We start from the raw sequence: 24,248 nt of genomic DNA on the forward strand, positions 1-24,248 counted from the left end.
TGTACCCCTGAACCTCAATGACCTGAGGGCCACCCTTCAAGAAGAGTGGGATACCATGCCTCAGCAGACAATAATTCGACTTTTGAACAGCAAGAGACGTTGTTGTCAAGCTGTAATTGATGCCCAAATGCCACATGACAAGTTATTGAGAAAGTGACATTTTGTAGGGGTATACCCACCACTGGTGTTGGCTTTTGTTTCAATAAATAGTTTGAGATGATGAAATCACCATTGCATGCTTCTACTTAAATGCCCTACTTTCATGATATTAAATCACTGTGGCGGGAACTTTTTACGTTTTCCATAAATGTCACCCAAAGCTAAATATCCCAAAGTTTTTGTGAGTAGTGTATTATTGTTATTGTAGGATTATTGTCATGCGAGAGGACAACAAAAAAATGTTGGTGCATTATATACATGGCTGCCATATGACCAACTTTGCCACTGTTGTGATATTGCCCATTGGTAGGGTGGTGGCCTAGCCACATGGTCTGCCAATATCAATGCTACCAGATGTAACAGTGTTTTTTCTCTCTACCCATCTATATTTTGCCCATGCTCAAGTACTGAACATACTTGCTAACAGTGTGCAGTGCTATGAGCACAGTATAATTGGTAACAGGTGGATGGCAATGGCTGACAGACCCACTTGTTTGTGGATATATGTTGGGAGTTGGGCTTCGTGAACACTCGATCATAAATTTTCTAAAGAATCCAACACAATTGACCATGATGGTTGTTTTAAAGTGTGGATGAGAGTCAAAAAGTAAGAGGAGTCAGCTGGCCATGTGTCACAAATTAATGAATATTATGCAGACCTTCTGGGTTGCTATATATACAGTACAGACCAAAAGTTTGGACACACCTTCTCATTCAAAGAGTTTTCTTTATTTTCATGACTATGAAATTTGTAGATTCACACTGAAGGCATCAAAACTATGAATTAAGGCTACATTCACACGTCCGTATTTTTCTACATCCCGATTTTCGGTCCGTTTTTTGCGGATCCGTTGTTCCTGAAAATGTTTCCGTATGTCATCCGTTTTTTGCGGATCCGCAAAAAACGGAAACATGTGAAAACTCAAATCCGACAGTATATTCTAACACAGAGGCGTTCCCATGGTGATGGGGACGCTTCTAGTTAGAATATACTGAGAACGGTGTACATGACTGCCCCCTGCTGCCTGGCAGCACCCGATCTCTTACAGGGGGCTGTGATCCGCACAATTATTGTGCGAATCATAGCCCCCTGTGAGAGATGAGGTGCTGCCAGGCAGGAGGGGGCAGACCCCCTCCCTCCCCTGTATTAACCACCTCAGCCCCCAGTGCTTAAACACCCTGAAAGACCAGGCCACTTTTTACACTTCTGACCTACACTACTTTCACCGTTTATTGCTCGGTCATGCAACTTACCACCCAAATGAATTTTACCTCCTTTTCTTCTCACTAATAGAGCTTTCATTTGGTGGTATTTCATTGCTGCTGACATTTTTACTTTTTTTGTTATTAATCGAAATTTAACGATTTTTTTTGCAAAAAAATGACATTTTTCACTTTCAGTTGTAAAATTTTGCAAAAAAAACGAGATCCATATAGAAATTTTGCTCTAAATTTATTGTTCTACGTGTCTTTGATAAAAAAAAAATGTTTGGGTAAAAAAAAAATGGTTTGGGTAAAAGTTATAGCGTTTACAAACTATGGTACAAAAATGTGAATTTCCGCTTTTTGAAGCAGCTCTGACTTTCTGAGCACCTGTCATGTTTCCTGAGGTTCTACAATGCCCAGACAGTACAAATACCCCACAAATGACCCCATTTCGGAAAGTACACACCCTAAGGTATTTGCTGATGGGCATAGTGAGTTCATAGAACTTTTTATTTTTTGTCACAAGTTAGCGGAAAATGATGATTTTTTCTTTTTATTTTTTTTCTTACAAAGTCTCATATTCCACTAACTTGTGACAAAAAATAAAAAGTTCTATGAACTCACTATGCCCATCAGCGAATACCTTGGGGTCTCTTCTTTCCAAAATGGGGTCACTTATGGGGTAGTTATACTGCCCTGGCATTCTAGGGGCCCAAATGTGTGGTAAGGAGTTTGAAATCAAATTCTGTAAAAAATGACGAGTGAAATCCGAAAGGTGCTCTTTGGAATATGGGCCCCTTTGCCCACCTAGGCTGCAAAAAAGTGTCACACATCTGGTATCTCCGTATTCAGTAGAAGTTGAGGAATGTGTTTTGGGGTGTCTTTTTACATATACCCATGCTGGGTGAGATAAATACCTTGGTCAAATGCCAACTTTGTATAAAAAAATGGAAAAAGTTGTCTTTTGCCAAGATATTTCTCTCACCCAGCATGGGTATATGTAAAATGACACCCCAAAACACATTCCCCAACTTCTCCTGAGTACGGAGATACCAGATGTGTGACACTTTTTTGCAGCCTAGGTGGGCAAAGGGGCCCATATTCCAAAGAGCACCTTTCGGATTTCACAGGTCATTTTTTACAGAATTTGATTTCAAACTCCTTACCACACATTTGGGCCCCTAGAATGCCAGGGCAGTATAACTACCCCACAAGTGACCCCATTTTGGAAAGAAGACACCCCAAGGTATTCCGTGAGGGGCATGGCAAGTTCCTAGAATTTTTTATTTTTTGTCACAAGTTAGTGGAAAATGATGATTTTATTTTTTATTTTTTTTTCATACAAAGTCTCATATTCTACTAACTTGTGACAAAAAATAAAAACTTCCATGAACTCACTATGCCCATCAGCGAATACCTTGGGGTCTCTTCTTTCCAAAATGGGGTCACTTGTGGGGTAGTTATACTGCCCTGGCATTCTAGGGGCCCAAATGTGTGGTAAGGAGTTTGAAATCAAATTCTGTAAAAAATGACCTGTGAAATCCGAAAGGTGCTCTTTGGAATATGGGCCCCTTTGCCCACCTAGGCTGCAAAAAAGTGTCACACATCTGGTATCTCTGTATTCAGGAGAAGTTGAGGAATGTGTTTTGGGGTGTCTTTTTACATATTCCCATGCTGGGTGAGATAAATATCTTGGTCAAATGCCAACTTTGTATAAAAAAATGGGAAAAGTTGTCTTTTGCCAATATATTTCTCTCACCCAGCATGGGTATATGTAAAATGACACCCCAAAACACATTCCCCAACTTCTCCTGAGTACGGAGATACCAGATGTGTGACACTTTTTTGCAACCTAGGTGGGCAAAGGGGCCCATATTCCAAAGAGCACCTTTCGGATTTCACAGGTCATTTTTTACAGAATTTGATTTCAAACTCCTTACCACACATTTGGGCCCCTAGAATGCCAGGGCAGTATAACTACCCCACAAGTGACCCCATTTTGGAAAGAAGAGACCCCAAGGTATTCGCTGATGGGCATAGTGAGTTCATGGAAGTTTTTATTTTTTGTCAAAAGTTAGTGGAATATGAGACTTTGTATGAAAAAAAAAAAAAAAAATCAGCATTTTCCACTAACTTGTGACAAAAAATAAAAAATTCTAGGAACTCGCCATGCCCCTCACGGAATACCTTGGGGTGTCTTCTTTCCAAAATGGGGTCACTTGTGGGGTAGTTATACTGCCCTGGCATTTTCCAGGGGCCCTAATGTGTGGTAAGTAGGTAAATGACCTGTGAAATCCTAAAGGTGCTCTTTGGAATATGGGCCCCTTTGCCCACCTAGGCTGCAAAAAAGTGTCACACATGTGGTATCGCCGTATTCAGGAGAAGTTAAGGAATGTGTTTTGGGGTGTCATTTTACATATACCCTTGCTGGGTGAGAGAAATATCTTGGCAAAAGACAACTTTTCCCATTTTTTTTATACAAAGTTGGCATTTGACCAAGATATTTATCTCACCCAGCATGGGTATATGTAAAATGACACCCCAAAACACATTCCCCAACTTCTCCTGAGTACGGCGATACCAGATGTGTGACACTTTTTTGCAGCCTAGATGCGCAAAGGTGCCCAAATTCCTTTTAGGAGGGCATTTTTAGACATTTGGATACCAGACTTCTTCTCACGCTTTGGGGCCCCTAGAATGCCAGGGCAGTATAAATACCCCACATGTGACCCCATTTTGGAAAGAAGACACCCCAAGGTATTCAATGAGGGGCATGGCGAGTTCATAGAAATTTTTTTTTTTTGGCACAAGTTAGCGGAAATTGATATTTTTAATTTTTTTCTCACAAAGTCTCCCGTTCCGCTAACTTGGGACAAAAATTTCAATCTTTCATGGACTCAATATGCCCCTCACGGAATACCTGGGGGTGTCTTCTTTCCGAAATGGGGTCACATGTGGGGTATTTATACTGCCCTGGCATTCTAGGGGCCCTAAAGCGTGAGAAGAAGTCTGGAATATAAATGTCTAAAAAATTTTACGCATTTGGATTCCGTGAGGGGTATGGTGAGTTCATGTGAGATTTTATTTTTTGACACAAGTTAGTGGAATATGAGACTTTGTAAGAAAAAAAAAAAATAATTCCGCTAACTTGGGCCAAAAAAATGTCTGAATGGAGCCTTACAGGGGGGGTGATCAATGACAGGGGGGGTGATCAATGACGGGGGGGGTGATCAATGACAGGGGGGGTGATCAATGACGGGGGGGGTGATCAATGACAGGGGGAGTGATCAATGACAGGGGGGTGATCAATGACAGGGGGGGGTGATCAGGGAGTCTATATGGGGTGATAACCACAGTCATTGATCACGCCCGTGTAAGGCTTCATTCAGACGTCCGTATGCGTTTTGCGGATCCGATCCATCTATCAGTGCATCCGTAAAAATCATGCGGACATCTGCATGGAGCTTTACAGGGGGGTAATCAATGACAGGGGAGTGATCAGGGAGTCTATATGGGGTGATAACCACAGTCATTGATCATGCCCCTGTAAGGCTTCATTCAGACGTCCGGATGCGTTTTGTGGATCCGATCCATCTATCAGTGCATCCGTAAAAATCATGCGGACATCTGAATGGAGCTTTACAGGGGGGTAATCAATGACAGGGGGGTGATCAGGGAGTCTATATGGGGTGATCACCACAGTCATTGATCACGCCCGTGTAAGGCTTCATTCAGACGTCCGGATGCGTTTTGCGGATCCGATCCATCTATCAGTGGATCCGTAAAAATCATGCGGACGTCTGAATGGAGCTTTACAGGGGGGTAATCAATGACAGGGGGGGTGATCAATGACAGGGGGGTGATCAGGGAGTCTATATGGGGTGATAACCACAGTCATTGATCATGCCCCTGTAAGGCTTCATTCAGACGTCCGGATGCGTTTTGCGGATCCGATTCATCTATCAGTGCATCCGTAAAAATCATGCGGACATCTGAATGGAGCTTTACAGGGGGGTAATCAATGACAGGGGGGTGATCAGGGAGTCTATATGGGGTGATCACCACAGTCATTGATCACGCCCGTGTAAGGCTTCATTCAGACGTCCGGATGCGTTTTGCGGATCCGATCCATCTATCAGTGGATCCGTAAAAATCATGCGGACGTCTGAATGGAGCTTTACAGGGGGTTGATCAATGACAGGGGGGTAATCAATGACAGGGGGGTGATCAGGGAGTCTATATGGGGTGATCAGGGGCTAATAAGGGGTTAATAAGTGACGGGGGGGGGTGTAGTGTAGTGTAGTGGTGCTTGGTGCTACTTTACTGAGCTACCTGTGTCCTCTGGTGGTCGATCCAAACAAAGGGGACCACCAGAGGACCAGGTAGCAGGTATATTAGACGCTGTTATCAAAACAGCTTCTAATATACCTGTTAGGGGTTAAAAAAAACACATCTCCAGCCTGCCAGCGAACGATCGCCGCTGGCAGGCTGGAGATCAACTCTCTTACCTTCCGTTCCTGTGAGCGCGCGCGCCTGTGTGCGCGCGTTCACAGGAAATCTCGCGTCTCGCGAGAGGACGCGCCGGCGCGTCCACCCAGAAGAGCAGGGCCGCCGCAAAGACGCAATCCTGCGTACGGCGGTCCTGAGGAGGTTAAATGTGACTAGTGCGGCCCCCCCCCTCTCCCTCTATATTCATTGGTGGCCAGTGCGGATGTGACCAGTGCGGCCTCACCTCTTCCCCCCCCCCCATCATTGGTGGCAGTGCGGATTCCCAGTATTAATAAATGTGCCCAGTGCGGTCTCACCTCTTCCCCCCCCCCCCCCCCCATCATTGGTGGCAGCGGAGAGTTCCGATCGGAGTCCCAGTTTAAATCGCTGGGGCTCCGATCGGTTACCATGGCAGCCAAGACGCTATTGCAGTCTTGGCTGCCATGGTTACTTAGCAATAAATAGAAGCATTATACTTACCTGCGACTGCGAGCTGCGATGTCTGACCGGCCGGGAGCTCCTCCTACTTGTACCGTAAAAATCATGCGGACATCTGAATGGAGCTTTACAGGGGGGTAATCAATGACAGGGGGGTGATCAGGGAGTCTATATGGGGTGATCACCACAGTCATTGATCACGCCCGTGTAAGGCTTCATTCAGACGTCCGGATGCGTTTTGCGGATCCGATCCATCTATCAGTGGATCCGTAAAAATCATGCGGACGTCTGAATGGAGCTTTACAGGGGGTTGATCAATGACAGGGGCGCATTGCTTTTAGCACAGACCTGTCACTTACCAGTAGGAGGAGCTCCCGGCCGGACACACATCGCAGCTCGCAGTCGCAGGTAAGTATAATGCTTGTATTTATTGCTAAGTAACCATGGCAGCCAAGACTGCAATAGCGTCTTGGCTGCCATGGTAACCGATCGGAGCCCCAGCGATTTAAACTGGGACTCCGATTGGAACTCTCGGCTGCCACCAATGATGGGGGGGGGGGGGGGTGGGAAGAGGTGAGACCGCACTGGGCACATTTATTAATACTGGGAATCCGCACTGGCCACCAATAATGGGGGGGGGGGGGGCGAGGTGAGGCCGCACTGGTCACATTTAATACTGGGGAGGGAGGGGGGTCTGTTCCCTGCTGCCTGGCAGCCCCTGATCTCTTATAGGGGGCTATGATATGCACAATTAACCCCTCAGGCGCAGCACCTGAGGGGTTAATTGTGCAGATCACAGCCCCCTGTAAGAGATCGGGTGCTGCCAGGCAGCAGGGGGCAGTCATGTACACCGTTCTCAGTATATTCTAACTAGAAGCGTCCCCATCACCATGGGAACGCCTCTGTGTTAGAATATACTGTCGGATCTGAGTTTTTCACGAAGTGAAAAATCTGATCTGTAGAAAACTTACTGGGAATCCGCACTGCCGCACTGGCCACCAATGAATATAGAGGGAGGGGGGCCGCACTGGTCACATTTAATACTGGGGAGGAAGCCTAATTTCCAGGAACGGAATCCACATAAAACGGATGACATACGTAATGACATACGAATGTCTTCCGTTTTTTGCGGATCCATTGACTTTGTATTGGTCCAGGATCCGATTTTTGCGGAAAAGAATAGTACATGTTTTATATTTTTTCGGACATGCGGAACGGAACAACGGAAACGGACAGCACACATTGTGCTGTCCGATTTTTTCCAGGACCCATTGAAAATGAATGGGTCCAGATCTGGTCCAGATCTGTTCCTGAAAAAACGGAACAGATCAGGAAAGAAAAAACGGACGTGTGAATGGACCCTAAGGCTTAACACATGTGGAATTATATACATAACAAACAAGTGGGAAACAACTGAAAATATGTCCTATTCTAGGTTCTTCAAAGTAGCCACCTTTTGCTTTGATTACTGCTTTGCACACTCTTGGCATTCTCTTGATAGCTGTTGTCCAATTGATCTTACCATAAACATACGCAGCTGAAGATGTCCCCCTGCACAGTAGGTTGATGGTGCAACCTGATGACCTTAATGTATTGTGTGTGGGCAGTTGAAAGGAGTTGTCCACTCCTTTTATACTGGTGACCTTACCCCAGGAAAGGCCCTCAATATCTGATCAGTGGGGGTCCAACACCTGGCATCCTCTCCAATCCGCTATTTGAGAGGAGCTCCTGCTCCAGGACTACACAGCTCCATCCATTGTGTAGTGGACGGAGCTGGTTACTTCAGCACTGCTCCCATTGAAGGATAGGCCATCAGTATAAAAGTAGTAGATAACTCTTTTAAGCCTGACCCTACTCGCCTATATTCTTGGCTGTATGGGCTGCCTCAGCAGGTAAGAATGGAGATGGACATTTCTTAACCCACTGGGTTCAACAAACTACATCGGAACAGTCTGTTGCTGCAATAGTCTGCAGCAATACATGTCATCCATTTATGATTTCCACTTTTCTGTTGGCAAATCCAGCATATAGTTTTCAGAGATGGCATCTGGCTTGTTAGAGTTTAAAGACACAAAGGCCATATACATTATGCAATGTGTCCTTCATTTTACAGTCAAAATACTGGCATGCTCCATCGCATGCGCTAAATTTGAGCATTGATTCTATGGGAGAATACTATGCATCACAGAGGAACCACATGGCAGCCCACAAAGTGCCTCTGTGTCAATAATATAGACCCCTAGGGATCTCATGTGCATCCCAACAGGCTCTTGCTTATGTGCATGAGCACCTAATCAAAGTATAAAGTTTGAAGGTAAGTAAAATAGGTTAGTGGCTCTCAGACATTCCTTGACCATTGAACAGCTGTAAAAAAAAACTTGTAACAGTATCTAGTATCATAAATCCTGAGAAACTCCAATGGTCAGATCATGTCCAACGTAATGACTCATTGATTTTCCATCAGGTTCACTTAATTGTACCAAATGCAGTGACCCATGACTGGAGGCCTGTGCACACGTCTTTTATAGAGTGTTTATGGTCACTTAAGATTACTGGAAACAGTATGGAGAATTTCTTAGTAAGGATTGATGAATAGTCCCTCAGTACACAGATTGAGAGTTCTCTTCAAGCTTTATTGTCGCGTGTCAAAGAAATATACAGTACAGACCAAAAGTTTGGACACACCTTCTCATGCAAAGAGTTTTCTTTATTTTCATGGCTATGAAAATTGTAGATTCACACTGAAGGCATCAAAACTATGAATTAACACATGTGGAATTATATACATAACAAACAAGTGTGAAACAACGGAAAATATGTCATATTCTAGGTTCTTCAAAGTAGCCACCTTTTGCTTTGATTACTGCTTTGCACACTCTTGCCATTCTCTTGATGAGCTTCAAGAGGTAGTCCCCTGAAATGGTTTTCACTTCACAGGTGTGTCCTGTCAGGTTTAATAAGTGGGATTTCTTGCCTTATAAATGGGGTTGGGACCATCAGTTGCGTTGAGGAGAAGTCAGGTGGATACACAGCTGATAGTTCTACTGAATAGGCTGTTAGAATTGGTATTATTGCAAGAAAAAAGCAGCTAAGTAAAGAAAAACGAGTGGCCATCATTACTTTAAGAAATGAAGGTCAGTCAGTCAGCCGAAAAATTGGGAAAACTTTGAAAGTAAGGGCTATTTGACCATGAAGGAGAGTGATGGGGTGCTGCGCCAGATTACCTGGCCTCCACAGTCACCGGACCTGAACCCAATCGAGATGGTTTGGTGTGAGCCCTAGCCCAATAATGGCCTTTGTTAATTCTAATTTAAATAATGTGAGTCAAAAAAAAAAAAAAGACACTCCTATATATGATAATATGTGTGAAGTGTTCTAGCACATCACTCTCAGCCCCACACAAAATCATTACAAGCTACACACCAAATGAGGCAAGTCCATCTAGCAGAGCAGGAAGTCGCAGCATGATCAAATAGATCAATCAGAAAAGGTTGGGTGTCTAAGAGAAGTCATATTAATGGTTTGCCCCATTAGTTTAGCAGAAAATATTGGTTTACAGGATGTTAGTCAAGAGGTGGCATAAGTAACAGTGTCAACAGGTCTAGCAAGATGCGCCACATTTTTTATACAGTGTGTGCCACTTGTGGCCAAGTCTTACCTTGTCTAACTGTAGAACAGTAAAAAATTCTGACCTACTTTGGTTTATGATTGGCATGGGTGGATTTAAAAAATGTTTGCAGAGTGCAAAATGTTAAAGGGGACTGGTCACTTTGAACATAGGGTCTGATCTGCAGGCAGAATATTGTAGCTCAGGAGTAGCTGAGCAGATAGATATCTAGTTTTGTTGGAAACTATTCAGTATAAGGCCTCATGCACACATGATGATTTGAGTATAGTACAGCAGACCTGCAGGCAGATATAAATCACCTAAGATAAGCCGTCGTCAGTCCAGGAGATGCAGCCAACACACAGGCCTTTGTCTCCTGGGCTGCACATGGTCAGTGCATGAGCTCTAACTGGTATTTCATTCATCTAACACCAAGCTCTTTCATTGCTTAGGAGTCCAGTGGGCGGTCCTATCAGTGATTGAGAGCCTTCCTTGTTTACGTATCCATGCAGAGATAGCTGTCAATCATTGACTAGAACCAACAACTGACCCCTAAGCATAGACACAATGTTTAGAGATGAGTGAATTTCCGCTTATGAAATTCGTTCACACTTCTTTGGTGGTAAAAGCAGAATTGCGTTATGGATTCCGTTACCACGGACCATAACGCAGTTCTATGACTGAATGCCTTTAGAGGCATTCCGTTATTCATTCTGTCATAATAGAAGTCTATGAGCTGCAAAACGGAACTGTCCCGTTTCTGTTATGCAGGGGAGTCCTTTTCCCATAAACTGCAGTGATTTACTATTGCAGTCTATGGAAGATTCACTCCATTCCTATCTAGCAGGGATTGATAGGAACTTCACTATGGTAGGGCTTGCAGCCTTACTTCTGGCATATATGTACTGTGGATATCAGAAAGGTGTTAAAGGTGTATTCCCATCTGGACATTTATTGTATATCAATAGGATATTTCATAAGTGCCCGAAAGGTGCAGTCTCCCCTCTGGGATCTACTGCTATCTCAAGAAAAGGGCCCCGAAGTGAAAGGAAAGCAAGCAGTGCCTGCGCTGCCACCCCTCCATTCACCGCCGTGGGACTTTCGAAAATAGTTGAGTGCTGGCTTGATTACTTTCGAAAGTCTTATAACAATGAATGTAGAGGATGCTGCATGGAGTGTAATAATATTACAGCTTATAGTTACTAGAGATGGGTCGTTGATCCAGGGGGATATCCTATTGATATGCTATAAATGTTGTGAAGGGAACACCCCTTTAAAAGATAACCGGCTGACTGCTTCCAGTGACCGCTAGGAGGAGCTTACTGGATACTGTTTATAGGGTGAACTGATTGACAACATAGTAGTTGGAAATTTGAAAGCTCCCCCTAGTGGTGGCTACAGGAAGCCATAATTGTATCTGTTAAATCCATCTCTACAGGGGCTTTGGAGCTCTGTAATCAGGAAAACTGAGCAATGACCACCATAGAAATATTTTAGGAATTCAATCAGAGCAGAGTGCTTGACCTAAAACCGACATGAGGGACAATCAACTGGGACAAATCTGTAATCCTTCCGCTCAATCCCATTCCGCCTCAAATCCAGTTACAGATAACACACAGTTTTAAATATTTGGGCGTTGTGATAAGACCAATACTAACAGAATATGTTAATACTAATATTGACCCCCTAATCGCTAAATTTACTGGGATGGTTCATGTCTGGTGTAAATTACCTCTCTCGGTGGTCGGCCATTGAAATTTAATTTAAATTATATTCCTGCCCCAACTGCTTTATGTATTACAAATTACATAACTCCCCCATATGGACCCCTCAGCGGATATTCTATAAGATTCAGGGTATCTAAAGATCCTTGGTGTGGAAAAAACAACAACCCAAAATCCGTATGGAAACTCTTCAAAGGGGGAAGGAGGAGGGGGGCCTCTCTCTTCCAAACCCATGGTTTTGTTTTATTGCTGCACAATTACAACACTTTAAGGGATGGGGGCAGCATTTAGAGTTGGGACCTTCAGCCAGGATCGCCTCCTTTATTATGATGCAGAAGGCACCCATCACTATGGCAGAGCTGGGAAGACTGCACTTTTGCTCTGGGAGCTATCCTACCTTGTCTCTAATAACAAAGGTTTGGTCTAGGTTTAAGGAACTGATTGATCTTGAGGGGTTTCATGGCAATACACCCCGATGGCGCAATCCACAATTACCAGAAATTTTTCGATTAGAGGGCTTTTCTCCTTGGGAAAGGGGTATTCTTTTTCTCCATCAGATCCATTCGGAATTCCATTATGACCCCTTGTATTTTCCGTGCTTAGTATGTAAATACTGAGCATCGGTGCAATGAGGAGGAGACTGAGTCTTTCTCTGTGGGTTTTTCCTTCTCCTTGGTTGTAGCACTGTCCAATCGCAGCGCAGAGCGTCAAGGCCAGGGAGGTTTTTTCTTCCTGGCTGTGACGCTCTGATCTGCGATTGGACAGCGCTACAACCAGGGAGAAGGAGACGCCCATAGAGAAAGACTCAGTCTCCTCCTCATTGCACCGATGCTCAGTATTTACATACTGAGCGTGAAAAATACATGGGGCCACAGCGTGGCATAGGAGCGATTTTTTTTCTAAAAAAGAACCGGGTGGCAGCATCAGTGGGGGTACCCCGCAAGTAGAGGTATTTATCTCCCTAGGTAAAACACATGAAAGGTCCTGTTTAATAAATGTAATTCGTATGGGATAAATGGGAACGAAACATTGGTGTGGCATCTTCCAGGAACAATGAGACACTGTCCTGACCTTAACCCCTAGCCTCACGCTCAAAGATTATCCCAACTGTACCTAGTACATAAAGTATATAAAACCCCTTCATTCCTATACAATATAGGTCTGCAGACAGTCTCAAACTGTCCCCGGTGTGAAGGGGCAGATACTTCTGTCACAGACGTTCCCGCGACAGGTGGCAGGAGATTAGTGAGACTGGCAACACGTGGTTTGATCTGACATGTTTTCCGTTTGGATCAAATGACGTCTGTGTTGTTTCTGGTGCTTGCCACACCTTTTCCCAGGTGTGGCTATTATGGTCATTTAACCTTCTCTGTTTATTGCTGTTTCTCCCACTATGCTATGCGGTTTATAGCTTCTGTTTGAGTTGTGGAGAGCTGGTGTGTGGATCTCGGCTGAGTTCCTGGTGCTGCCATAGCCACTTGAAGTTAAGTGTTTTCTTTCCCTTTTGTATTTTGTGTGTTGCATTTCCCTGTCATTTGTATTAAGCCGGGGGGAGACTTCTGTTCGTCCTTCCTTTTGGAGGAACAGGTTGTCTCAATCCTGACATTAGTATCAGGGTCCTATAGGGTGAGTTAGGACACTAGGTATTCCGGTGTGGGGTCTGTTCATACTGGGAAGGTGTACTAGGGATCATTGCTAAAACAACCCAGATTGTACAACTACCAAGGGACCCCAGGGTCTGTGTATTAGGACTTTTAAATCCACCGGGAATTGATGATAAAATATCCTTGAGTATTCAAAGAATGGCTCTACCAACACTCTACCCTGGAAGAGCAAACATTGGATACAGAAAAACCCGCCTACCAGGCCGGAATTTGTGAACCGTCTAAACACCATTGTAAGATTCGAAAGAGGGGTTTACCTGAAAAGGAGATGCCCTGCTGAATGTATGTCAATATGGCAGGGCTGGTTTGTGGTCCCTGGATTGCCATTGGTTGCGTTGACGAGGGATTGTTTGAGGGGGAAAATGTCCATAATGGGGCAAGTTATATGATTCATTAGAACACCTCTGTGGACCTTGGCCTGATAATAAGGTCCGACCTGACTTTCTATTTTTCTACATTCTAATGTATTTGATAATCTCATAATGTGCCCGCCATGGTATATTACATTATGGTTTATTCTGCTTTTTCAGACATGGTTTGATGTAGTCGTCTTTCTGCAGGATTGATGGGTGGGGGTATTTACGTGATATGGTTTATGTACTGTAATTTGCTACTTCTGTGGATGTAAAAATGATTCTGAAACGGTGCAATATCTGTATATGAAAAACTTTATTTCAATAAAAATATATTTGAGTAAAAAAAAAAAATGACATGATGATAAAAGGTTGAGATTCATGAGCCCTATATTCACAGTGTATGAACCATATACCAGCCGGGGCAGAATGAGTTGTATTTGCTGTAATTGTTGTCTGCTTGAATAGAAGCGCTAGAACATTTATAGTTTACATGGAGGGGTTCCTGGGTTTGTCAGGGATTAAATATTCTTGATTTGTACGTTCCAAACGCAGAATACAGAGCTGCAGAGATAATTATCTATAGAAAATATTACCCCATTACCATTCTCTCCCCGAGCCGCTGATAAACAGTACTGAGAATTTAAGAATATAAAGCATTCTGATAGATGCAAAACAGCGTGTCCTCAGTAATCGCTAGACTTAACATATTAACATTCATGAAAAAATCATTACTTCAGCATTCTGAGCGACTTTAGAGAAAAACACGTAAAAAAAAATGCTGGCGCCTGCTGTTTTCTTGGCATAAGGACCAGTAATTGTTTGGACTTCCTTTTATTAACTGGGTTGTCCGGGACTTAATTATTAAAGGGGTATTCTCATCTGAGACATTGGTGACATATGGCTAGGAGAGGAGGTGGGACCTACACCTACTCTTGTGCGGTCTACTCTCCATTGAGTGCTATGGGAGTGCTCAAAATAGCCAAACGTGTACAGCTATTTTCAGAAGTCCCATAGTGGTGAATGGAGAGCGCACCGCGCATGCACGGCCACCTCTCCATTCACTGCTATGGGAGCGCCGGAAATAGTTGCTCTGCTATTTTCAGAACTCCCATAGCAGTGATTGGAGAACGGCCGCGCGTTAGCAGCTGCTCTGTAGGACCCATCCCTGTCTGACATTGATGGCATATCCTAGTCATATGCCATGCATGTTTGAGATGGAAATACCCCTTCAATGACCTGTCCTCAGGACAAACGTTCATTTGACGAAAGATTGCATCTTTAAAAAGCAATGGTTTAAAGGGGGTTTCCAAGATTTTTTAACTGTTTCCTCACGATGGGTCATCAGACACCTGGGACCCCCGCCAATCTGCTGTTTGAGAAGGAACTGCCGCTCGCAGAAGTGCCACAGCCTTCTCTATGCTTACCAAGCACAGCGCCGTCCATTTGATAGCATTCACTTCAATGGGGCTGAGCTGCTCCTGGGCCATGGGACTGATGAATGTGACATCACATGGCCTAGGCAAAACTTCGGGAAGGCCGTGGCGCAACTTCTAGCGCCGGTGCCTTCTCAAACTGCTGTTCGATGGGGATCCAGGGTTTCGGACCCACACCCATCAGATACTGATGACCTATCCTGAGGAAAGAAGGACCGGCACTCGCTGTTAGTATATAATCTTGTTGTGATTTATTGTCACATTCCAGTGTCGCGTTTCGGCATACAATCTGCCTTTATCAAGGCAATTTGATAAAGGCAGATTGTATGCCGAAACGCGTTACTGGAATGTGACAATAAATCACAACAGGATTATTTACTAACATGGGACGCCTGCCCTGGGACACGCGCACCACCACTCTATTTCCCGCAGTGCCGATCGATATATGGTATAGACTATCCTGAGGATAGGTCATCAGTTAAAAAATCTCCAGCAGAGTTTGGCATGTGAGCACTAATATTGTACACCTCGCCGCCTTTTCAGCACTTTAGGACCAGATTCATACTAAAAGCTGCAGCTGCTTTTCTCAGCCTCTGAGAGGGTCAGTCCTGCTGCCTGTTTCACTCTGAACACTGAATTGTATGACACCGTGCCGCTGTGATCTCTCCTCAACTATAGCGGTTTAGGAGAAAGAAGGTTTATTGCTGCTCTAATGCAGGGATTACTCGTCTTATTACCATGGGAAACCCCTGAAAGAAGCCCACCCACCCACACCACCCTTATTCTTAGTCTAATGGCTGAATGACGCATTGCTTGCGACCTGCAGGACCTGCAAGTACAGTAAAGGAATATATTCACATATGTTGGATTTGTATATTGTAAATTTGCCATGTATTTAACTCCAAGATCTGAAGCAGATATCCATGGCACAGGCCTCGGGCACGCAACCGTATGTATTTTGCGTTCCGCAATATGGATACTGTCCGTGTTGCATCTGCATTTTTTCTGACTCGTTGACTTCAGTGGGTTCCGTGATCCACATTTTGTGGCCAAGTATAGGACATGTTCTTTTTTTTTTTCTTTTCGGAACGAACATATGGATGCGGAAAGCACATGGATCGTTCGTATGCTTTCCGCATCCGTATGTCCATTCAGCAGAAAGATTGAGTATGTCCGCAAAACACTAAGGAAGTCAGTGGACAGACCACATCTGTATTTTGTGGTCGTGTGCATGAGGTCTTACACTTAGATGTGCAGTTTGTGAAGTGCTGAGGATCCGCACGAGGCTTAGCCCCATTTTATGAAGGTTATCCATGCGGACTTCGTGTAAATACATGGCGTGAAACGTTTTGTCGCAGATTATTATAATTTTTTTTAATGAGTTGCAGATACCGTAGCTCATTTACTTGAATGGGGTGCAGATTGTCATCAGATTTCATGCAGATTCCGCCCAGAAAATCTGTGGATCAGCTTGATGGTCATTAAGTGGGGATGATATTTGTTATTGGTGGCATTTCACACCGTAGAAATCAGAGTGCCAGCTTCAGGTTACCGTCAACCGATCCTCTATTAAATACATACCAGACTAAATCCGACAGCGTGCTACAATATTATGAGCTTATATGAAATAGATATGATGGAAGGGGGTAGAGCATGCCCATTATACCAGAAGAGCTGAGGAACGCGAGACACCTCTCTACTCACCACTATTGTTGGCATGTCCTACCAATGGAAACTAAAAATGACATAGGATTTATGGGAATGGCCTGAGTTTGATGTGTTGCCTGGGCTGTCTCTTCCCACAGGCACCCAGTAGATAGTCATGTATTCTTCATTAGAGGAGCGTGCTGAGAATACCATTATGCAGCCCTAGAGGCTATCCTCCAGCCGGCACAAGCAGTATGTGCGTCATTACCTTATTCATCAGTACAGTGCCAATTGCTTCTTAAATCTCTAATGAAATTTGTTTGGTTTCCTTCCCCCCATTATGTAATGTATAGATACGCTTTGAATGAGAAACGCTATATTAGCTTTGATAACTGTGTCTTGAAGTGACTCCCCACCGCTTATTCTTCCTGCAGATCTTCCAGCCTATCATCTAGCTACAGCAAGCCAAGTTCTCAAAGCCTGGCCTCTCGAGGAACCTTCTTTGTGGACGACGACGATGATGAGGTGAGACCGTCCATTATCGCAAACAATTACGACTCAGTAAAAGTCTAAAATATCAACATGTATTTATCATGGACAGCTATTCTGAAAATGAACACACAAACACCATGACAGCTCCTGTAACCACTGGGCTTAAAGCTGTCATCTCCAGGGAAGAAAATATAAAGTAAGAAGTGGAATATCACAAAATTGCTGTACAGGATCTAGTAGTTTTGGAAAAAGAAACTTTGGTTCCAGGTCAATGGCAGATAAGTCCATAATTGCTCTGTAGGCTGGGAATGTCGAGGGTCCGTCTTCATTATGTCCATGTTATTCAGAGTCAGGACCTAGTTAGTTCCTCAAAGTGACCAGGGCCGGTGCCACCCATAAGCAAAGTAGGCCACCGCGTAGAGTGCATTCTTGCTGGGGGCACCCACGGTGGCCTACTTTGCTTATGGGTGTATAGACGAGCTCACTGCTTTCTGTTCTCTGGAGGCCCCGTCCCTTCCTGTGACGTCACGCCTCCCTGAATCACATGGCCAGTGAAGGAGTGAAGGGTAAGTGACCGGAGCTCCTGTCCTGTGTACTGGACCTGTGACTACAACCCCCATCATGCTTAAGGACCAGCCCCAGATGTCATTATAGGGTTAAACAGAATGGGAGAATAGAGGGAGAGCAGTGTGTGTGCAGGCAGCAGGGGGAGCAGTGTGTGTGTGCATGCAGCAGGGGAAGCAGTGTATGTGTGTGCAGGCAGCAGGGGGAGCAGTGTGTGTGCAGGCAGCTGAGGGAGCAGTGTGTGTGTGTGCAGGCAGCAGGGGGAGCAGTGTGTGTGTACAGGCAGCAGGGGGAGCAGTGTGTGTGTACAGGCAGCAGGGGGAGCAGTGTGTGTGTGCAGGCAGCAGGGGGAGCAGTGTGTGTGTGTGCAGGCAGCAGGGGGAGCAGTGTGTGTGCAGGCAGCTGAGGGAGCAGTGTGTGTGTGTGCAGGCAGCAGGGGGAGCAGTGTGTGTGTACAGGCAGCAGGGGGAGCAGTGTGTGTGTACAGGCAGCAGGGGGAGCAGTGTGTGTGTGCAGGCAGCAGGGGGAGCAGTGTGTGTGCAGGCAGCAGGGGGAGCAGTGTGTGTGTGCAGGCAGCAGGGGGAGCAGTGTGTGTGTGTGCAGGCAGCAGGGGGAGCAGTGTGTGTGTGTGCAGGCAGCAGAGGGAGCAGTGTGTGTGTGTGCAGTCAGCAGGGAGAGCAGTGTGTGTGTGTGCAGGCAGCAGGGGGAGCAGTGTGTGTGTGCAGGCAGCAGGGGGGCAGTGTGTGTGCAGGCAGCAGGGGGAGCAGTGTGTGTGTGTGCAGGCAGCAGGGGGAGCAGTGTGTGTGTGTGCAGGCAGCAGAGGGAGCAGTGTGTGTGTGTGCAGGCAGCAGGGAGAGCAGTGTGTGTGTGTGTGCAGGCAGCAGGGGGAGCAGTGTGTGTGTGCAGGCAGCAGGGGGGCAGTGTGTGTGCAGGCAGCAGGGGGAGCAGTGTGTGTGTGTGTGTGCAGGCAGCAGGGGGAGCAGTGTGTGTGTGTGCAGGCAGCAGAGGGAGCAGTGTGTGTGTGTGCAGGCAGCAGGGAGAGCAGTGTGTGTGTGTGTGCAGGCAGCAGGGGGAGCAGTGTGTGTGTGCAGGCAGCAGGGGGGCAGTGTGTGTGCAGGCAGCAGGGGGAGCAGCGTGTGTATGTGCAGGCAGCAGGGAGAGCAGACAGCTTTCTCCCTGGACTCGGGCGGCTGATGCTCCCGCACTGTGCTGGAGCATCAGCCGCCCCGAGTCCAGGGAGAGAGCTGTGACGTCACCGCCAGAGCACAGAGTGAGAGGTGGCGCTGGGAGACGAGCTGCGGCAGGACACACGTTACTACAAGAACGGGGCGCGGGCACGGCGCCACTCAAGTGACTACTGTGTGCATGGGGCCAGTCATGCTCCCCACCCACAGGACTATCGGCACCGGGAGCCTCCAAACTTCTATGTGGCGCAGTCAGCAGCGTGACTTTTCCTGTCACGGTTTTAACTGAGGAGACTTATCCGTCGCGCTGGGCAGTGGAGCCCTGGAGCCGCCATGGGGAAAGTGTTGCCTGCTGACTTTGGCTCGACTTCTGCCCGCTGTGGCGTTGCGACCATACTCCGGTAAGTGCAGGCTGTCAGGGGTGGGTGTCATTGCCAGCCATAGGGATGCTACATAGGGCACAGCCTGGGAAGGTGTGCGGAGTTGGGGGAAGTTTCTATGTAGTCTCCTTTCTGGGCTCAGCCTGGTGGATAGTTAACCATATGTATGGCTCTTCTTCACTCCATAGACACTAGTGCACATCAGCCGGTGTGTAAGTAACGGAGTGGTGCTGCTGTGCCATAGCCCGGGTTTAGTAAACAGGCACACATGGCACCTGGCCTGATCGGATGTGAGCCCATACCGTACATAGCACATGGGAGGCTGATGCCAGGGCTGAGGAGGACCAGGACCTGTGGACAGAGCAGTGGGTGAGGGCTCTGCAGGTAGTCGCCCCGCACACTGCACGCAGCTGCCCCAGCAAGTAAGAACAGGAAATCCCCATTTAATTCCGTAATGTTAGAATGCTGCCCTGCTACGTAGCGATCTTTGGCCCCGTGCAGCCTCAGTCTAAGGGCCCCCTTTCTACAGATTTTGCCACTTTTCCGCAGCAGAAATTTCAGGGCCGCTATGTAACGGGACTGCTGTAGAATATCTAAAATTAGCTGGTCAAGTAAGATGTTGCATGCAACAATCATTAAATAGGGGGCCGACAAAGAGAGAGCGGGGTCAAGGGGGCGGCAAAATTAGCTTTTGCCTAGGGTGGCAAAAATCCTTGCACCAGCCCTGAAAGTGACTTGCCACAATTCACAGGAACATTTTTAATTACTTCTGTTAAATGGAGACCAGGGAGTGATCTCCGACGATCTGATAACATCATTCTTCCATCTTTTTCTGCAGATTTCTTATTTAACCATTATGCCTGCACATGGGGCGCCTTCGTCCAATTTGGCATCAAGTATTATTTTTTCCGTAAAAAACACATAAAAATTAATAAATAAAGTCTGAACTAAGCGGAAGCAATAAAAGCTCAATCGTGGTGTCCAAAGTTCATACATGTAGTGTATGCCTGAGTCTACGTGCACGGGCGCTCACAAAATCGTCACTGTGACCCAGATGCCGGTGAATGTCTAAATCACTGTGAACAAATGGCTTTATTAGTTGCTGGAGGTAATTAAATGTGTAATTGTTCATATTCTCTCTCCTGAATGCGAGTCAAAGTGCTTCTATTATCCCTGATGGTTAAGGTGGTCATAACATGAACAAAAGTTCCTTTGTCACGTCCCCCTCCCTTCAGTCAGTGTAAGGTCATACAGGGGAGAGATGAAACTCTCACTTGCAACTCCCCCTCCCCTACACAGACACAGAACCATTGAGTTAAACTGTTCACCCTGCTATCTGACGTCAAACAAGTGCCGCTTGCCTAATATTGCAGTTAGAGCTTTGTTCCTGGTTTCATTTAAAAGCTCAGATTTTGAGCTTTAACCCCTAAATGACCTGTGATCTGTCTGTCACTGGGATCTAGTGGGTACTGGCCAGTATACCAACAAGATCGTGATACACAGCCATGGCCCTGCTAACTCTGATAATGCCAATTGAACCCCTTTGATGCTGCGGTTAATAGCGACTGCATCATCTAAAACGTTTGACAGAGGGAGTCCTTTGGCACCATGTGACCAAATTACGGGGTGCTGATTGCTTACCATTTCAGAGGGGGACCTAACAAAAGGCCTCCAGATGTGGCATCAGTGTCTGTCTATTAGGCCATGCTACAGTTAGTATGCAATTTTATTGTAAAGCCTGTACCTGCACACAAAACCTGACATTCACATGTGATCGCGTTTAACCTGGAGCGCCCACTTCACCCTAAAGTAAAGTGTATACTTCCATCTGAGGTAGCAGGTTTTCTATTCTAACGACACGTCCTGTGACCATTTTTGGTCAGTCATGGCACTTCTCAATGACCCAGTGACCACATGTCATATTATGTATTGTTAGTGTGAGCAACACATCTGCTTGCATAGAGCCGCACAGGGAACCAACAAGGATCCTGGAGAGTTATTGCGGCAGGGTTAGGGGCAGGATTTGGTAAGCATATTCTGGATTGTGATTGGGACCCAATGAAGAGTAGCTGCAGTTATGCCTACAATTATCCCTACGTCCTATGACAGCACCAGGAGAGAGGATGCGCCTCCCAGGAAAGGAAACCCACAGGTATAAATTAAAAGGAGTCTCTCCCTCATTCAGTGGTTTCCTGTCCTGGGAGGACAACCTGCAGGTTTCTTTTTTATTTTGGAAAGCTGCATGGGGAGTAGTTTCTCCCTGGGGTTAAGGCTGGCTGGGCAGAGGTGTGCGCCGGGTGAGTTCCCCGCTACACACACCTTGAAGACAAAACGATGACACTGCGCGGCAGCTCCCGGCTTCATCTCATGGCATTTGGCGTCTGACCTCTCCAGATGTCGGGCAAGTAAAGGGAGAAGGACGCGGCAGTACTCACGGGAGGCGCAGCAGTTATGCGGTGGACGCCTTGCTTCAGCGGGTGCGATCCTGGCTTCGTCTCGTGGCATTCGGTGTCAGGCCAGTAAGGGGGAGCTGGAGCCTAGAGGAGCTCTCCTTTTCAAACAGCAGGAACGGAAGTGATGAGCGCAAGTGCACCCAGTATATAAGAGGGGTGCTAATGATGTGATCCTGGCGTCCCATGCTTCATTCAAGTATTTCTTCAGCCCAGTTCAAGCCTGCCTTAGGATCTTTGCAGGGTTTTTCCAGATCCAAGGCCACAAGAAGTTTCCCAACATGGAGAGCTCGGGGGAAAACCCAAGTTACTCCTGCACCTATGGTGTGAATGAGGGTATGGGTCTATGGTCAATGTAAATTGACTTTTTGGATTGTTATTTTATCCTGGCCTGGTGTTTATCTTTTCGGAAATGATCCCTCATTCAGATAAACCTAAAAAGACGACTGCTAAAACACGCCATAAAGAATGTGGCCCCTGTAAAACGAAACTAGATCCCGTATATACTAAACTGTTATGTAGTATCTATAAATGGCATAATGTTATTAATCCTCAGTGTTGAAGGGTTTTGGGAGTTGGCGATACAGGGGAAAAATAGGGTCTCAGAGAACTTTTCTTATAGGATTAACCAATTCAATATACTATATCGACTGTATTATTCCCCAAAGATATTAATGAAGTGCTACAAACCCAAAGTTTTTAATTGTTTTAAATGTGGGGAGGTAGGGTCAGATGATGTTCATATACTCTGGACATGTATAAAGATCCAAGATTTCTGGGGTAAGGTAAGTGATAGAATAGAGCAATACCATTGGTTTAAAATTCCCAGGCAATTTGAAATGTGCATATTGGGAGTGATGGATAAGATAGATACCCCCCAACAACGAGAACTAGCATCTAAACTCCTTTTTCAAGCTAGGAAATGTATTATTGGGCATTGGGGTGGTAGCGCTGTTCCCATGGTTAGGGAATGGGAAAGGCTTACCAGAACCGCACTTATTAGAGAGGAGTTCCATCTGGTAAATATTAAGAAAAAATACAAATTTGCTAGATTATGGCAGAAATGGTTACTATAGTGGAACCTTTTCGGAGAGATGGGCAGTCTGAGTTGGAGTATTGAGGTGTGGTGGAGAGAGGGGGGATGGGAGGGGTGCGGGGAGGAGGGGGAAAAAGGAAAGAAATAATATATATTTTTTGTTTTTGTTTTTGTTTTGGGGAATAGTTAAAATTAAGGGGAGGTGGGGTTGATATGTGGAAGTGTTGTGTAAATGAATGATTGTTAAATCTGTTTCTGTATAATGTCAAGAAAACAATAACGATTTATTAATAAATAAACTGTTATGTAGAGCATGCATCGAAAATACCATTGCTGACGAATCCCCTGTTATGGTTAAGAGATCAATAGTACCTTACTATCTAAAAAAGAACACTGTCATCATAGACAGAGAAGTTCTAGACAAAGGTCCGCATTAACCTTGCGAGATACTGATATGTCCAGTTCTGATGAATTACTAGAAACGGATACAGCTTCATCAGCCTCGGATGACGAAGGTGGCAGTAGACAATTTTTTCCCATTCAGGATGTAGATCAGCTTGCTAAAGCGGTTAGAGCAACCATGAATTTTGAAGATGCTACAAACAAAAAAGAGAAGAGCTTTTTTATCCATAAAAATATCGAGGCCGTGATTAACAGGGAATGGAAAAATCCGGATAAACGCAGTTTCATCCCTTTGTCAGTTAAGAGAAAATATCCCTTTGAAGTAGGTGATTGTTCTTTATGGGATAAAGCCCCTAAAATCGATGTCCCCATAGCCAAAGTATCTATGAGATCCCCTCACTACCTTTTGATAATCTCGGTCAACTCAAGGAGCCAATGGATAGGAAGGCAGATAGTTTTTTAAGAAGAACTTGGGAGTCCATTGGGGCGGCATTTAAACCTAATATCGCTTCTACCTGTACGGCGAGAGCACAAATTTTGTGGATTAAACTGGAGGCTCAGATAAGGGATAAAACCCCCAGAGATAAATTATTAGAATCCGTTCAGGCCATCTCTAAAGAAGCAGATTTCTTGGCTGACGCATCAGCTGATGCAGTTAGGCTATCTGCCAGGGCCTCATCTATGGCTTATTCTGCTCGTCGAGCATTATGGCTAAAAAACTGGTCGGGCGATGTGGCCTCTAAAAGCCGCCTTTGTAGCATCCCGTGTGAGGGTAAATACCTTTTTTGCTCCACTTTAGGCGATATCTTAGAGAAAGCGGGAGATAGAAAAAAGGGGTTTCCTTCTTCCTTTCCTCATTCCTTTCGTAGACAAAATTTTTCATTTTAAAAAGGCAGACGGGTTAAGGATAGGGAAAGAAACCCGGGGAAAAGGAACGATAAGTGGAAATTTTCCAGATCCAGGGGGTTTTTGTTTAGGAATCAGCCCTCCAGGGATCATGGGATTGCCCGATCTTGGA

The 24,248-nt window shown here is 45.5% G+C and overlaps 1 protein-coding gene across 1 annotated transcript in view; it reads left to right on the forward strand.

Moving 5' to 3' along the window:
- The window catches only part of MRE11 (MRE11 homolog, double strand break repair nuclease), a 325,789-nt gene that overhangs the window by 282,151 nt on the left and 19,390 nt on the right, over positions 1-24,248 (forward strand). Inside the window, exon 19 of the mRNA XM_040426325.1 lies at positions 17,157-17,247. Within this exon, the coding sequence (XP_040282259.1) occupies positions 17,157-17,247 (91 nt within the window). The remainder of the gene's footprint in view (positions 1-17,156; positions 17,248-24,248) is intronic.

This window comes from Bufo bufo, chromosome 3 (assembly GCF_905171765.1).
Source record: "Bufo bufo chromosome 3, aBufBuf1.1, whole genome shotgun sequence".
NCBI lineage: Eukaryota > Metazoa > Chordata > Amphibia > Anura > Bufonidae > Bufo > Bufo bufo.